We start from the raw sequence: 15,502 nt of genomic DNA, 5'->3' as shown, positions 1-15,502 counted from the left end.
TCCCACCAATTGTTTTTCTCAGAAGATTAAAAAAAGTCCCACTTCTAGGTCCAGTTATCAAAGAAGCTTTTCCCACACTTTCCTCTCCCCCATACCTGAATGCTAAAGACAAATAAAATGGATGACATACCTATGAAAAGCATAAAGGGAGAAAATAATAAGCAAGACTTCGAGAACCTAGAGATTAAGACTCATGCCTTAGACTTCTTTTGAACTTCTCATCCACAGCAAGTTCTTAATAAGTATTTGCTGATTAATTGATTAACTATTAAACTCAAAGAGAATGCTCAATGAAAAGGGAATTGGATTGGTTTGTATATTCCTTCAATTAGGTAAAGAAGAAAGTGGAATAGTGATGATGAAGATGATAGTAATTTATAGAATTTGCATGGGACTTTAAGGACTTTACACATATTCTTTCATTATATTTTGTGCCTGTTCACTACAAGACAGTAGAATGATTTTAGATCTTCCTGGGAAAAAAAAGAGTAATTTTTTTTTTTGATCACACACTGGAAAGCTGAAATATTGGTTCACGTACAAATAGCAATAGTTGTAATCTGCATTTTTATCTTCACTTGAAATTTTACCCTGAGGAGTCAGAAAGTTTCATCCTGGAAGAGAAAGCTTCCTATGACCATTCCTATTACATCCTTTCCAGACCCCTTACCAAATATTCTAATTTTCCTACATCTTTTTTACAATAACACACATAGGATATATTTAAATAGTATTCACATCATAGCTTTTGAATCCCATCTCTACTATATACCAGTGGTTACAGTTCTGGAGTGTGAGGGAGAAATAGCAATCCAGAAATAACAGATAAATTCTGAAAACTTGAAATTAATTTATATTTCATAAACCAAGGGAGACAATGTAATGTAAAGGAAAGTGTTTTAATGTGGAAGCCAATGCTCCTGGGTTTTAGTCCCAGATATGTCACTGGATGATCTGGGGCAAATGATTTAATTAAATTCAATGAATATTTTTAAAATCACCTATTATGCATAAGGCAATGTGAGTGGTGCTAGGTATAAAAAAGTTATAATGCAAACTCCTTTTAAAGAGGTTACAGTCTAATGAGGGAAAACACATGTATTCAAATACATAAAATACAAGAGAAAAGTAGTATAACTTAAAGGATAGACCCAAGGAAAGCATTATGGGAAATTTGAGGAGCAGAAGAAAATTTTAACATGAAGCAGAGAAAGGGGGTAAATTCATGGAGATTAATTAAATTGACCTTTGATGGAGGATATTTGAACAATGATTTTGGTACTTATTCCTAATGTTAAAAGGCATGAACAAAGTTTCAGAGATGTAACAGAGAATTAGAATAGGAGTACTACAAAATGGAACTGTTTGAAGAGTCATAACAGCAATCAGCAATGACTACTATTAAATAACTTGCTAAGAAACAGCAGATTAGGAGGGTGAACCAGGTTACAGAATTTTGCTATTGTAGTTTAGGAAGAGAATTGAGAGAACAATTAGTTCAATTCATATGTCAATAAGAATCCTTACTATTAAAAAAAAAAAATCCAAATGGTTATCTTATCCAGCCTCTGCTTGAAGACTTCCAGTAAGGGAAAAATCAGTACTCAGTAGTTCTCAGTAGCTCTCAGTTATGTTAGGTTTTTAAATATTTGTTTGTTTGTTTGTTTTGCTGAGGCAATTGGGATTAAATGACTTGCTCAGGGTCCCGCAGTTAGGAAGTGTTAAGTGCCTGAGGTCACATTTGAACTCAGGTCCTCCTGATTTCAACATAAGGCTGGTGCTCTTATTTACTACACCAACTAGCTGCCCCCCAGTTTTAAATTTTTTTTGTGTGTGTGTGAAGCAATTGAGATTAAGTGACTTGCCAGATTTGTCACACAATTAATGAGGCAACATTTGAATTCAGGTCCTTCTCACATGAGGGCCAATGTTCTATCCACTGGGCCATCTAGTTGCACCCTGTTACACAGGTCTAAATTTTTTTGTTACATTAATTCTAAATCTCTTTTTATGTAATTTCTACCAACTGCTACCAAGCAGGAATGTCAAATCTTTATTTCATCTGATAGTCCAATGCTACCTGAAGACAGCTATTCCCCAACAAATGTTATCTCCTGCAGAAAATAAATCCCTCCTTCCTTTAATCCTCACAGGGCATGAGCACAAGGCCTTTCATCATCTTGCTAACTTTGTTGTATGCTCTTGTATTATAAAATCATACACACACACACACACACACGGCAGAATATATCTGTTCAATGTGGGGAAAATTTCATATTGTCTTTGTGCAGTCAGATAACTGAGTAAAGAGTAAAGGTTGAAATTAACACCAAACTGGGAAAAGAATAAAGATGAGAAAAAGATACTGTGTGTAATTACAATAGCTCTAATCTGATCTATTTGAATAAATTGTTGAATCTGAAAAATAGATAAAAGCAAAGAAACTAACATTATCACCACTTAATACTACAATTACTACAATAAGGGGTTCAAAAAAGAAAAAAAGAATTACAAGCAAAATTATTTCATAAAACAGCAAAAGGTAATTAATTAATGAAGCATTTATTAATAAAGCAATGAAGAAGAAAACAAACATGCAGAACTTTGACATGTGATTCAATTAAATTAGATTTTCAGATGAAAATTTATAGATAAAAGTGGAACAAATAGGAAATGGAACACCTCTCAATATTTCTATGTGATATTGTCTCAATAGCAGTTATAACTAAATTTGGAGACTGATACCTGATGTTATATGTATATGTTCTTCATAATCTCAAAAGGAAGTGCAAATAGGACTCAAGAAAACAAATCAGGAAGACTAGTTGGATCTGACCAAAAACATTCATATGCTTGTTTAATCATCTTGTAAAATTCTTTATAAGAATATACAAAACGGAAGTATGAAAAGGGATGAAGTAGGCTTTCACAAACAACAGAAAATAAGACAAAACAACTTCATTGACATAAATGTGCCAGAGGATTAGTATATCCAAGATTCTGATATATTTATTATTTATTGATTTTTTTAAATTGGCCCATTAGTGACAAAAAGCCTTAGTGTTTCTATATTGTCTCTTCTATGTTTATGTTAAGGTGATATAAGATTCATTGGTAGATACAACCATACAAGTAACTTTGTTCAGTGACCCCCCTGTTTATCAGAATCAAGATATACAGAACAGGGTTCTATTCTATATGATTGCTAAAAGTATTTAACATCATCAGGGAGGATGTCACATACAAAGTCCAATTGGAAGAACCAATAGATGTTAAGATTCTCTGGATGACCCCATTTTTGGATGACATTGTGCTTATTGTAATGAGTGCCAAACTACTCAAAAGATATCTTTCTAATAATCTACATAAGAAAACCCAAATGGATAAAGAAAGCCTGTTACTCAGATCATGGTATATGGGCATCAAATTTTGGAGAAGATATTGTAGCTGGACACTGATAAGGACCTAGTGCTGAAGTAAAGGATGAAAGTGGTCTGGATTACATCTGAATAAGGACTTTTTTCAGAGCTTGCAACAATCCCAAAGTGCTCCCTTTAACTTTAGCAATTTTTTCTAGTGATGCCACGTATCTGTGATTCATAAAGCAGCATAATCTCAATATAATCAAATCACAGTTGATCCAAAGATAAATAGAAAAGCACATGATACCTAGAATAATGAAGTTAATACTTAATATGCTTCTTCACTTACTTTCTTTTTTCCTTCCTTTCTCTTTCCCTTCATTTTTCCTCTTATCTATCTATCATGAGTATAAGTAATCAACAATACATGATTAATAATAACAATATATATGAAAAGGTACCAAAGGCTGCATCAAGAACAGATGTGTCCAGCAAAAGAAGCAGACCAGTTAAATACCATAACAATAATGAAAAATAAAGAATTGATAGCATGAGCACCCCACTGGCATCTACAAAATCTTAAAAAAATCTAATCCTCCAGAGCCTCAAGTAGATTCTTATAGAATTTCTCATTCATGTAGTTATCACTCTAATTCAGGCTCTTTGACTTGTATTAACCTAAGAGTCTCTGAAATTGTTTCCTTCAATCCAGTTTCTTCTCTCTAATTTGTTTTCCATACTGCTAAAAAAAAAAAAATGATATGCACTAGACTGTGATATTTTCTACTCAAGAGGCTTAGGTAATTCCCTAAGGCCTGATGTGTGAAGACCTTTGCAAACTGGCTCCAATCCACTTTCCATATTTATTTCCTATTGTGTTCTCTCATGAGTGCTATAATCCTCTAAAACCTAGTATTTAATTTGTACATATATTTACTCACTAACTATATGACAAATGTGCTATCCTTGTAAAATATGATCTCCTAGAGTATAGGGACCATATTTAGTTAGGTCTTTGTATACCTACTACTTAACTTAGCACCCAGAAGTTGGCACTTAGTAAATACTTATGGGATTAAACTGGATTTAAAGATATTGATTTAGACTTTCACAAGATGGGAGGCCATGGATGTGTTGTCTTCTGTAGTAGTAGAGAGAGTACAAACACTGACGAACTCATTGATCCAGCAATATCAACCATCGTTAGCACTTACTTATTATTTAGCCGTGTGTGTGTGTGTGTGTGTGTGTGTGTGTGTGTGTGTGTGTGTGTGCCTTATAATTTACTTACAATATGAAATTAAACGTTTACTGGGTTAAGTGAATTAGACTGGTAACTCCAAAAGTGGGTAAAAATAAGTTGTACTATACTGAGTTCCATTTTATTTGGGAAGAGGGAAAAGTGGGCAGAAGATTGCTGACTGTGAGAATTTTAACTCTACATACCTGGTTCTCAAGTTGTCACTCACAGACTCTGTCCAGTTCCGAAGGAGGCCAAAAAGTGGTCTTTCTTCATACTGCTTGGTATACTGAGCAAGGAGTTCCCGTACCACCACCTGTGCATAAAATTCATATTTCAGAGTACCAGTCAGTTCTCAAATAATTTAGAAATGCTAATGTTGCTTTCGGTATTGTGCTTTGTTGCAGTATATTCTTTTTGAAAGTGCCTGAACATCCTTCTAGGTTTCATAAGCAACAAGACATTTTCTCCTCACAAATCCTCTTCAAAACAAAAATTGTGCATTGAAGATAATCAACTTCAGTTGTTTCTATAATCCAGGAGTCCCAGAAATCCAAAAAAAAAGTTAATAAAAATCTCAGGAACAGATGCTCAATTATAATGATTCTGAGCTCCTTCAATCTTCCTCTCCCACTTCTGGTGCAGCCTCCCTATTGGTAGTATCAGAATACATGACACAGGCCTGCATTAAAACCCACCCTTATGTCCTGTTTTTCCCTCCCTCCTTCAAGTGCCATGGAAATCCCAATTTTAGGCTTTGGAAGTTTGCTCAGGCCAGGAGAATCAGCTTGGCCTTAGCCTTAGAGGAGCAAAACCGCGTCAGGACTGTACCAAACTTGAAGGGAAAAGCATAGCATTTAGTCGGGGGGTGGGCTGGGGGGGGGAGAGAGAGAGGGGAGAGAAGAGAAGGAAGAAGGGAGAATCAGTTTCAACAACCTAAAAGTCAGACAGGAAAGAGAGGCCTAGACTGATGAACTATGAATTGCCCAGTATGGCAGGAGACTAATCAGAGGTGAGGGAATTGGGAAGTGAGTAATAAGGAAAATAGAGGGGGAAAGATTGAAAGTACCAAAGATTTCAGGAAGAAGAAAACTCAGAGCCCTTGAACATAAATAAATCAACCAGAAAAACAGTGACAACAGAAAGAAATATGGCCTCCAGATCTAGTAAATGAGTTCAGGCATCTATGAATAAATACTGCAAAATAAACGAAAATGATTCCACACTTGATGAGCTTGATGAGACAGAGGACCCTGTGGAATTTGAGGAGAACATGGAAGCACCACATGCTATTCCTGGGTGATTTAAAAGAGAAATGAGACTTATGAGCACAAAAGTCATGTCCTACTCAGCAAAAATAATGAATGGAATAGAAAAGTTTGAATTTGCAATGACAGGCCTCATCAAAGAAACAAAAGAGAAAAAATACATTAGAAATGCAAATACACAGACATGAAGGACAACCTAGAAAAGAAGCTTTTTTTAAGAAAAGAAAAGAAAATATGCTCACTACTATGCAAGCAAAACAGACTGCACTCAAAACCAGAACATGACAGGATAAAAACCTGAATACCACAATGAAGGAAATACTAGAAGAGAATTGCCCAGAACATCTAAACAGAAAATGAAACTTCAATGGAAAGAATTAACAGATCTCCTCCAGAAAAAATCCAAGGTTGCAAACTCTAAGACACATAGTGGTCAAATTTGCTAATTAAATTCAGAAACAAGTTCTTTAAGTTATGAGGGAAAAACCCTTCAAATAAAAAGGAAAGGACAATTTGAAAATTAAAAGACTAATCTGTACCCACGGAAAAAGAGGAAGAAATGGAATAATGTGTTTCCAAAAGTTATGGAGCTCAGGATAGAGTCCAGGCTGTCCTATTCTGCATATCTGATTTTTACCATATAGGAGAAAAGATGGACATTAATATTAAAGAATTTGAAATATTTTTAGAAAGAAAACCAAAACTGAAAAGGTTATTTGCTTCTCAGACACCCCAAACAAAGAAACTCCAAAGGAATAAATAAACATAGCAGGCAAGGACAGTAACAGCAAACAGAATAACCAATAAAGACTGCTTTTTAATTGCACACAGGGTGAAACAGGAGGTAGAAAAGAAAACAAGTATGTATAGATATGTCTTGTAACATAAATATTATGTAATAAGTTTATTTTTGAAAAAAAATTAATACTGAGATAGTATATAAATTGAATTTTGCAAATTAAAAAAGAAAGATTTTTGATGTGCAGGAAGTAGTTTAAAAAGAATATCAGCTTTGGGTGTTGATGGTGGGGTGTAGTGCCTTCTTCCTGATGGGTTCTAAGAAGATGTTTTACCTTCATAGCTGACTTACAAGACCAGTATTTTGGTTAAATTATTGGACTCTTCACTTAGGTTTTAACATATAGCTTTCAAATAGGCCTGCAAGAGGCATAAGGACGATAATTAGGAGGAAGTAGAGCATAGAGGCCAGTTGGCCAATAATAATAAATGGCTGTTCTACAGGTTGGCCCCCGATTCATTAAATTAAGTGCTAGCAATGTGGGAAAGATGACTTCTGTAGTCTCAGAAAGAGAACAGCCTACCAAAAAGTGAGAAGGAAGGAAGAAAGATTGAAAAGGAAGGGAAAGGAAAGAGGCCTTACTTTGGATGTGGGAGGGCATTCCACTAATGAATGCTCCCAGGAGTGAAGAAAGAAAATTGGTGAAAATTGATGAGACCTTACACTGGACGAGATCTGAGGGATTCAGTGCTTGAAAAAATCTACTTGTCCTGGGAGAAAGGGAATTGGAAGCATTGGAAGCAACTGGCAACCAGACAACTTGAATCCAAGGAGATTTCCAGGCAGATGTGGGGGAAAAAGATCAACAAGAGAGAAAATAGATCAAAAGTGGGATGAATAATAAGGGGATTGTGACAAAGGTGCCCAGTCATGGGGTAACATCCTCTCAGACACTTGGAATAGCTGATATTGTTCAAGAAGGAATCCACAGGCCAAGCCTTTCAAGGCAGTGGCAGAAAGCACCTAGATTGAAGAGCCTGAAGTGACTATCTTAGAAGTTTTTATTACATATAGAATACACAGAGAGAGATCAAATGATTTTAGGAGTCATAAATTCAAGAATGGGATCTGGAGTTGACAGTGAGGATAGATAATGAAGAGAATGAGAAAAATCTTTTTTGGAAAGGAACACAAAAAATGAAATTTCAAAAGTAAGAAACAGGACTGGCTGAAAGGGAAAGAAAGGGAGAGGTAATATACTTGACTAAGTTTACTGAATCTATCAAAAAGAAGGGGAAGTGTGTATATACACATAACCTCCACACACATACAAGCACATATAAAACCAGATAAAAGCCAGAAATAAAAAGGAATTAATAAGCAAAATCCCAGAAGGAACAAGATATCAAATGAGAAAAGGACTCAGGAGTAAAGAGAAGAGAGCCAGTAGGAATAGGGCCACCTTAAAAAAAAAGATTAAAGTAACTGTATTTATAGCAGAAATAGGAACCTGAAACTAAAAAGCTTCATGGAGACATCATTAATGCATCCAGGATCAGAAAAATCAAATGGGAAAAAAGAAATATTTGTATCTTATTTCTCTGAAAGGAATTTGCTATCCAAGATATGTAAACCATACACACACAAGCAGGCATACATACATATATAGACATTTGTATATTTAAATCTATATGTATAGATAGACATAGCCATTGCCTCACAGAAAAATGGTCAAAGATATGAACAGTACTCAGAAAAAAACAGAAATATTCAAAACCACATGAAAAAATGCCCTACTATATCTTATTAGATAAATACAAATCAAAATGTTTCATTTTGTATCTTGCAAATTCACAAATATTATAAAAAATGTCAATAGTTGATGTTGGAGGGATGTGGAAAGATAAACACACTAATACATTAATGGTAGAGTTGTGAAATGGTCTGACCATTTTGGAAATCAATTTGGAGTTATGCAAACAAAATTACTAAAACGTCCATTTGATCAGACATAGACTTTGAATCAGAGGATTTATACTGTTATGGGCCAGAACTCTGAACTTGAAACAAGGAGCTAAGTCAGTAGAATTGAGGAGACAATGTAACCATCTAGTTTAGCACGGTTCAGTGTAATTGATTTAATCTTACAACAAATAATGGTTTCCTAGTGATATAATGATTGGTTTATACTCAGTGTAAAGAATATAAACTAGGAGCCTTAGCCAGGATTTATTCCGGGAGATTCAGAAGCCAGGAAAGGCAGGTGGGAGCTCAAGCTCTCGGAACCAAGGAGAGAGAAGGGCCTCTAAGAAAGCTAAGCAGGCCCCAGGAAAGAAGACAAGACTTTGAAAGAGACAATAAAGGATTTGGACTTTAACCCCATCTATCCATGTGGTGATTACTGAACTGAAAGGAAAGCTGCTCGCAGAGACCCCAAGAAAACCAAACCAACAGAGAACATTACATTATACCTCAAGGAAGCCATACGAAAATAAGCTTCCACGTAATTCAAAATATTTATAGCAGCACTTTTTGGTAATGGCAAAGAATTGGAAAGAAAGAGAATGGCTAAACAAATTATGGTACATAAATATAATGGAAGGTTACTGTGCTACAAGAAATTATGTGTGTGATAAATATATAGAAGCATGGAAAGATCTATATGAACTAATGCTAAGTGAAGTCCAGTAGAATCAAAAAACCAAATATACACAGTAACTACAATATAAAAGGAAAGAACAATATAAAAGGAAAAAACAAAGAACAACAAAAGTAAATGTAACAAAATTATGAAGAGCAAATAGAACTTGAATGAAAACATGAAAAAACACCCCCCAACCTATCTCTTTATGTGGTAGAAGATTTACATATGTTACACACTGCATATGTTTTCTAACTTTTTCAATGTACAAATCATTTCTGATGATTTTTTTTTCCTCTCCAAAAATACTATTTGTCATATAGAATGGCTCTCTGGGAGAGGAAGGGGGAGAGATACATGGGCTACTATGGTGATATATGTCTAAGAAACATACAATATCAATAAAAACATCTTTAAAATAAGAAAATGACAATATGTGGTACTCTCTCAGGGCCTCTGTTTCCTCATTTGTAAAATGGGGCAGAGTAGGTTTGTCCAGGTGATCTCTAAAGTCCCTTCCTTTATAAAAATTATTCAATTTAATTCACTTCTTAAAACAAGGGTACACATGAAACATTTGGCATCTATTTTTTCTAAATGTCAACTTTGACTTAAAGAGCCATGTACTTTTTGAGTTTTTCCTGAAAAGAGTGATTTTTCCCCACTAGGAGAGATAAAATATTGAAGTTATTTTTCTAACTAATATTTTTTTAAATTGCTGTTTTTATATATTATTTCCCGATATAGTCTCTAAATCCATTGAATTCTATTTTTTAAAAAAGACAAGTAGTTAAGCAAAGGGATCACAACTAATTGTTAGGGTATGCAACACTTCGTCCTTGAGTTTTTTATTGAGAAGAGAGAACTGTTTCATTATTTGCCTTATAGAAACAGTTTTCATCACAATTAATCAGGGCCTGAAAGGCAATCATTTTTGTACAGCAAATATCTGGTTTGATGAAGAACCTAACTTTTGCATTCAAAAATGGAAACATTTATGTTTTGGGGTCATTTTAAGGTCCTTAAGGAAAAAGGCTATGGGCCTGTGAGGAGGTTTAGGAATTATCTGTGGATTTCATTTCTACATTTATACTCATCATTCACTAATATTTATTGACTGCCCAAAAGATCATCATCATCACCACCACTTAACCAGAAATGGTTCAAGGAAGCCATAATTTTGTTGAAAAAGGAGTTCTGAATGAAAAATCACCCAACTCAATAATTAAAAGTTTCCCACAGAAAGTAATATAGTACATTTTAACTAACATCTGATTCTACTAAGGTTTCTTCCTAGACAGATAGAACCTCTGTGATAGATATGGTCACCATGATTATGGCAAGAAGGAACAAAGGGAGAGAAAGAAGGAAGAAGGGAGAAAAGGAGGCAGAAAGGAAGGAAAGTCAGCAGACTCACTCATACTTCTTTTAAAATGCCTTATTAAAAAAACTCATTAAAATTGCTTAAGACTTTTATTATAACTTCCCTGTCCTTAAAAATGGGAGTTTTTATTCATGTCTATTAGCAGTTTCTCTCTATCTGCCTTGTCATACTGATCCTAAAGACTACAAATTCTTGCCATCAGTGTTCCCAAGGAACCCAGAAGACCACTAGATCTTTCCATCTACCCTTCAGCTGAACTCCCCTACATGTGTTATCTCCCCAGTCAAAATGTGAGTTCTTTAAGAATAGAAATTGCCTTTTAAAAAATTGTATTCCTAGCACCTCTGCAATACTATGTACTTGTCACACAGTAAGCATTTTGTGGCCCTTGATGGAAAGAAGGACAGGCCACCTTCCTTCTCCCATTTCTCATTTCTCTCCTCTTGTTCGGTTTGAATCTCCCATTTAATCAGTCTGTGAATAAACATTCATTAAATCCCCACTATGTGCTAAATTGATGAGGAGGTCATTTGGCTGGCAAGCATGCCTTCTGATGATTACAGCAAATTATTATTCCAAATATTACCAACAACCACTGCTCAATCTTCTCTGGCCTGCCATTTGTTTGCCTTCTTCCAGTTGTTTCTCCTTCCCCTTGCCAATGCTGTTTCTGTTCTTGCTTAATATTTAATTGGAAGGAAAGTTTTATGTTGGTTATCAACAGCCAAGTTCAGAAGTCTCAGAGGCAAATTTTAGCTTGAGGTCAGGAAAAAATGTGTCATAACCATTTAGAACAATATAAGGGGAAAATGGGCAGATAGAGAAGATAGTGAGCTCTCATAAGGGAAGATCTTCAAATGAGAGCCATTGAAATCTGTAGAGAACGTTTTAGAGTGATTCTTAGTCAGGTATGTGTTCTCTGAGGGGAATTCCAAATATGAAATTCTGTGATACTCCAAGCCGCTGTCATCCTCCCACCATGAAATAAATGACTTAGTAATTATATTGTACATATCTGTGTATATATTGCTTTTCCCAAAATAGAAAAAAAAACTCTTTGAAGGGAGGACATATATCATTTTTTGTTGTTTTTTTTTTTTCCCCACAGAACCTAAATCCAAGAGGCCTTTAATAAGTATTTGTAGAATAAATGAATGACTTAGTGACTCAGAGTAAGTTACCAAACTTTGTAAGTTACCAAATTTGTGAATCACAATTTCAGTCTTCTTGTCTCCTTGCTTGTGCTTCTCTTTTATATCACAACCCATACTCACAGTATCATTTATGAGATTGCATTTTCATTTGCATTACCCCACAGAGTACTCACATTGACCAGAAGATATTTCCATGGAAACATTTATGTTTTTGGGTCATTTTAAGGTCCTTAAGGTAAAAAGGGGACTTTGAAGGGGGGTTACGAGCCTGTGAGGAGGTTTAGGAATTATCTGTGGATTTCATTTCTACATTTATACTCATCATTCAACAATATTTATTAACTGCCCAAAACTAGGAGTTATGAGGAATTCAAAGATGAATAAGCAAGTCTCATCTCTTAAAAAGAAGAAGTATTGCAGTCTAGTTTCCTTTATACCATAGACACATTCCTTAAAATTGAGCCCTGATTATTGATTATTAAATGTTTATAAATAAGAATATTTTAAGCATAACAGAGAAATCATAATTTGAAGGAACAAGAGCAGGGCTAAAGTATTTGTGTGTCCTAGACAAAGTATGAAAATTGTGGATCTAATCCTCATCTCTATGCATCCTTTTGCTGGAACCAGGTCAAATCACAGTTTGTCATTAAAATTTTAGTGTAAGCATTTATACCTCAGTAATCAGGAAATATTACAAATCAGGGCTTGATTTGTTTTGTAGATTGTCTAGAAGTAAGAAAGTGATGGAGAAAATGTTGATAGTATAGATTTTATTTTAAATCGGAATATTTAGGTGTTGGGCTTGGAGTCAGGAAGACTTGCCATCCTGAGTTCAAATCTGACCTCAGATATTTATTAGCTATGTGACTCTGGACAAATCATTCAACCCTGCTTGCCTCAGCTTCTTCAGCGGTAAAATTAACTCATGAAAGAAATGATAAACGACTCCAGTATCTTTGCAAAAAACAAACAAACAAACAAAACTCCAGATGGGGTTACAAAGAGTTGAACATAATTGAAACAACTGAATAACAATGACATACTTAAAAGGGTATCTGTGACTATAACATATTTAACATGTATAAGACTGCCTGCCATTTAGGGGAGAGAGTAGAAGGAGGGAAGGGAAAAATCGGAACAGAAGTGAGTGCAAGGGATAATGTTATAAAAAATTACCCAGGCATATGTTCTGTCAATAAAAAGTTATAATTATAAAAAAAATAAGCTTAAAGTAAAAAGGGGGGTGGGGGAGAATCTTTTCATTTTTGTCACCAGGGAACTGATTGTTAAACATTTATCAATATACCTCTACTCTATGTAATGGAATGCTACTGTGCTATAAGAAATGACAGACAGGGTGATTTCAGATTTCAGAAAAACCTGTTAAGACTTACATTTCAAAATGAAGTGAATGAAAACAGAATATTTTACACAGTAACAATACTACTGTACAATGAAGAACTGTGAATGATTTAAGCTATTCTCAGCAATAAAATGATCCAAGACAATCCCAAAGGACTAATAATAAAGCCTACTCTTCACCTCCAGAAAGAATTGATACCGTTTGAATACAGACTGAAGCACGCTATTTTTCATTCTTTCATTCTTTTTTTATTTAAATCTCCTTGTACAAAATGACTAATATGGAAATGTTTTACATGATTGTACATGTATAACCTATATCTGATTACTCACCCTTTTAGGGAGAGGTGAGAGAAAGAATAATATTTGGAACTCAAAATTTAAAAAAAAAAAACAAAGTTAAATATTGTTTTAACATGTAATTAAGGAAAAATAAAATATATTGAGGAAAAAAAGTAAACCAAAACTTGAAAAAATGTGCTGTAGAAAATAAAAATGTAATACATCAGATGTGGTCTTACTAAGACAGAGTACAATTATTCCTAAATATAATATCTCTCTTAATTCAGTCCAGGATTGCATTAATTTTTATTGCTATAACATATTATTGAGTCAGTGAATTGGTGATCCACTAAAATCTCCTGATCTTTTTCAAAGCAACTGCTATCTACCCATGTCTTACTTATCTTGTACTAAGCAAGGTGATTTTTTAAAAATATAGGTTAAGCCTGTACAGTTAGCCTTAATGTATTACTTTTTTCTTTTACATTTGACCCCAGTGTTATAGCCTGCCAAAATATTTTTTTTAATCTTGATTGCCATTCCGTGTGTTAGCTATCCTTCTAAGAGCCCAAAGTTTATTTAAATTTTGGAATTCAAAGTTGATTCTTTCTTTTTTTGGAGGCAATCAGGGTTAAGTGTCTTACCCAGGGTCACACAGCTAGTAAGTGTCATTCGGGTTCTTTTGACTTCAGGACTAGTGTTCTATTCACTGCTCTTTCTAGCTGCTCCCAAAGTTGACTGTTTCTTAGCATCAGTAGTTAAATTAGATCCCAACAAATTTATAAAGAGCTAACATAATTTTTTTAAAGTTCAGGATAACTTAGCGTTTCAGCTGAATGTTTAACTACTGCATTAAGCCAAGGAATTAACTGAATCAAAGCATAGATTAAGTCCTAAAGAGCACCAAGTGAAACCCAGCCAACTGTATCTCTATTTTTGTAGTTCCATCCAGGCCAAAATCCCCCAATTTCTTCTTCTAGACAAAGAAGAATGGAAAGTGATCTAACTAGCTTCATTTAATCCCTTCAGTATTTACTATGTACAAATTATTGTACTTAAGTGCTGAGAAGGATAAAAAAATAAATGAGCTCAGGGAGCTTACAATCTAATAGAGGTAATAGGACAGTGACACAAATAATGATAAAAGCAATATAGCCAACATGGCATAGGACAAAAATTATTTCATTTTTGTCTTTGTATCTAATTTATTAATTGCTTTATCAATTGGCTCACTATAAAAACAACAACAGAAACCAACCACTAAGAGCCATAGCAACAATAGAATTACATGGTAACTAAAATGTATTACTATAAGTCACTAGTTTGAAATGCTACAGGGGGCAGGTTCTGATCACTGTTATAAATAAGTGATGTGTTGAGCAATAGTATAGCAGGACTCAGTGAGTTCACAATGCAGTATAGCTATAAGGTATTAATGAAGTCATTGGATAAAGGGGCAACATTTTCTGGGATATATCTGTATGTAACAAAATTACTGTATAGAAACTAATTGAATCTTGAATCTGTTATTGATGGGCATCTTGGAAAGTAAATTGTTGACAAAGTAGATACCTGAAAGTAAGATTCAAGTAGCTGAATCATGGCTTGAAATATGGGAACAACTGATTTCCAATCAGGGATGGATTATACCTTCAAAAGATATATTTTCTGAATGTCTTGAATATCTAATTAAAAGTGTGGTAAAGTAAAAGGGATGGGGAAAAGAAAAGACAGACTCTAGATATATCCCAAGTTATAAACCATAAAGGGGAGATACAGTAAAACAGGAAGAATTACAATTGAGATATTCATAATTCAAAAGAGAAAAAAAAATCCTAGAAAGAAGATTAGCAAAGTCCACAGCTTCCCATGTTTATACATAAATATTCAAAGCTTAGGCAACAAGCAAGAGGAACTATTGCTCTTAATGCAAGAAGGCAAATTTGTCCCTATTGGTTCACTAAGAGTTGGTGAAATGAAACTGTCTATGGCTCTAAAATTTTATTTAAAAGAAACAAAATAGGTAAAAGATTATGATTAGCAGTATATGTTAAATAAGGCATATTC

The 15,502-nt window shown here is 34.3% G+C and overlaps 1 protein-coding gene across 2 annotated transcripts in view; it reads right to left on the bottom strand.

The window, feature by feature from the left end:
- Window positions 1-15,502, bottom strand: part of ACOXL (acyl-CoA oxidase like) — a 511,030-nt gene that overhangs the window by 155,961 nt on the left and 339,567 nt on the right. For both annotated transcript variants that reach the window (XM_051975799.1, XM_051975800.1), the window contains exon 14: window positions 4,809-4,918. In XM_051975799.1, the coding sequence (XP_051831759.1) occupies window positions 4,809-4,918 (110 nt within the window). The remainder of the gene's footprint in view (window positions 1-4,808; window positions 4,919-15,502) is intronic.

This window comes from Antechinus flavipes, chromosome 2 (assembly GCF_016432865.1).
Source record: "Antechinus flavipes isolate AdamAnt ecotype Samford, QLD, Australia chromosome 2, AdamAnt_v2, whole genome shotgun sequence".
In the NCBI taxonomy this organism is placed as follows: domain Eukaryota; kingdom Metazoa; phylum Chordata; class Mammalia; order Dasyuromorphia; family Dasyuridae; genus Antechinus; species Antechinus flavipes.
Note: the sequence above shows the minus strand (reverse complement) of the source record. Positions and strands in the feature narration are given on the sequence as shown.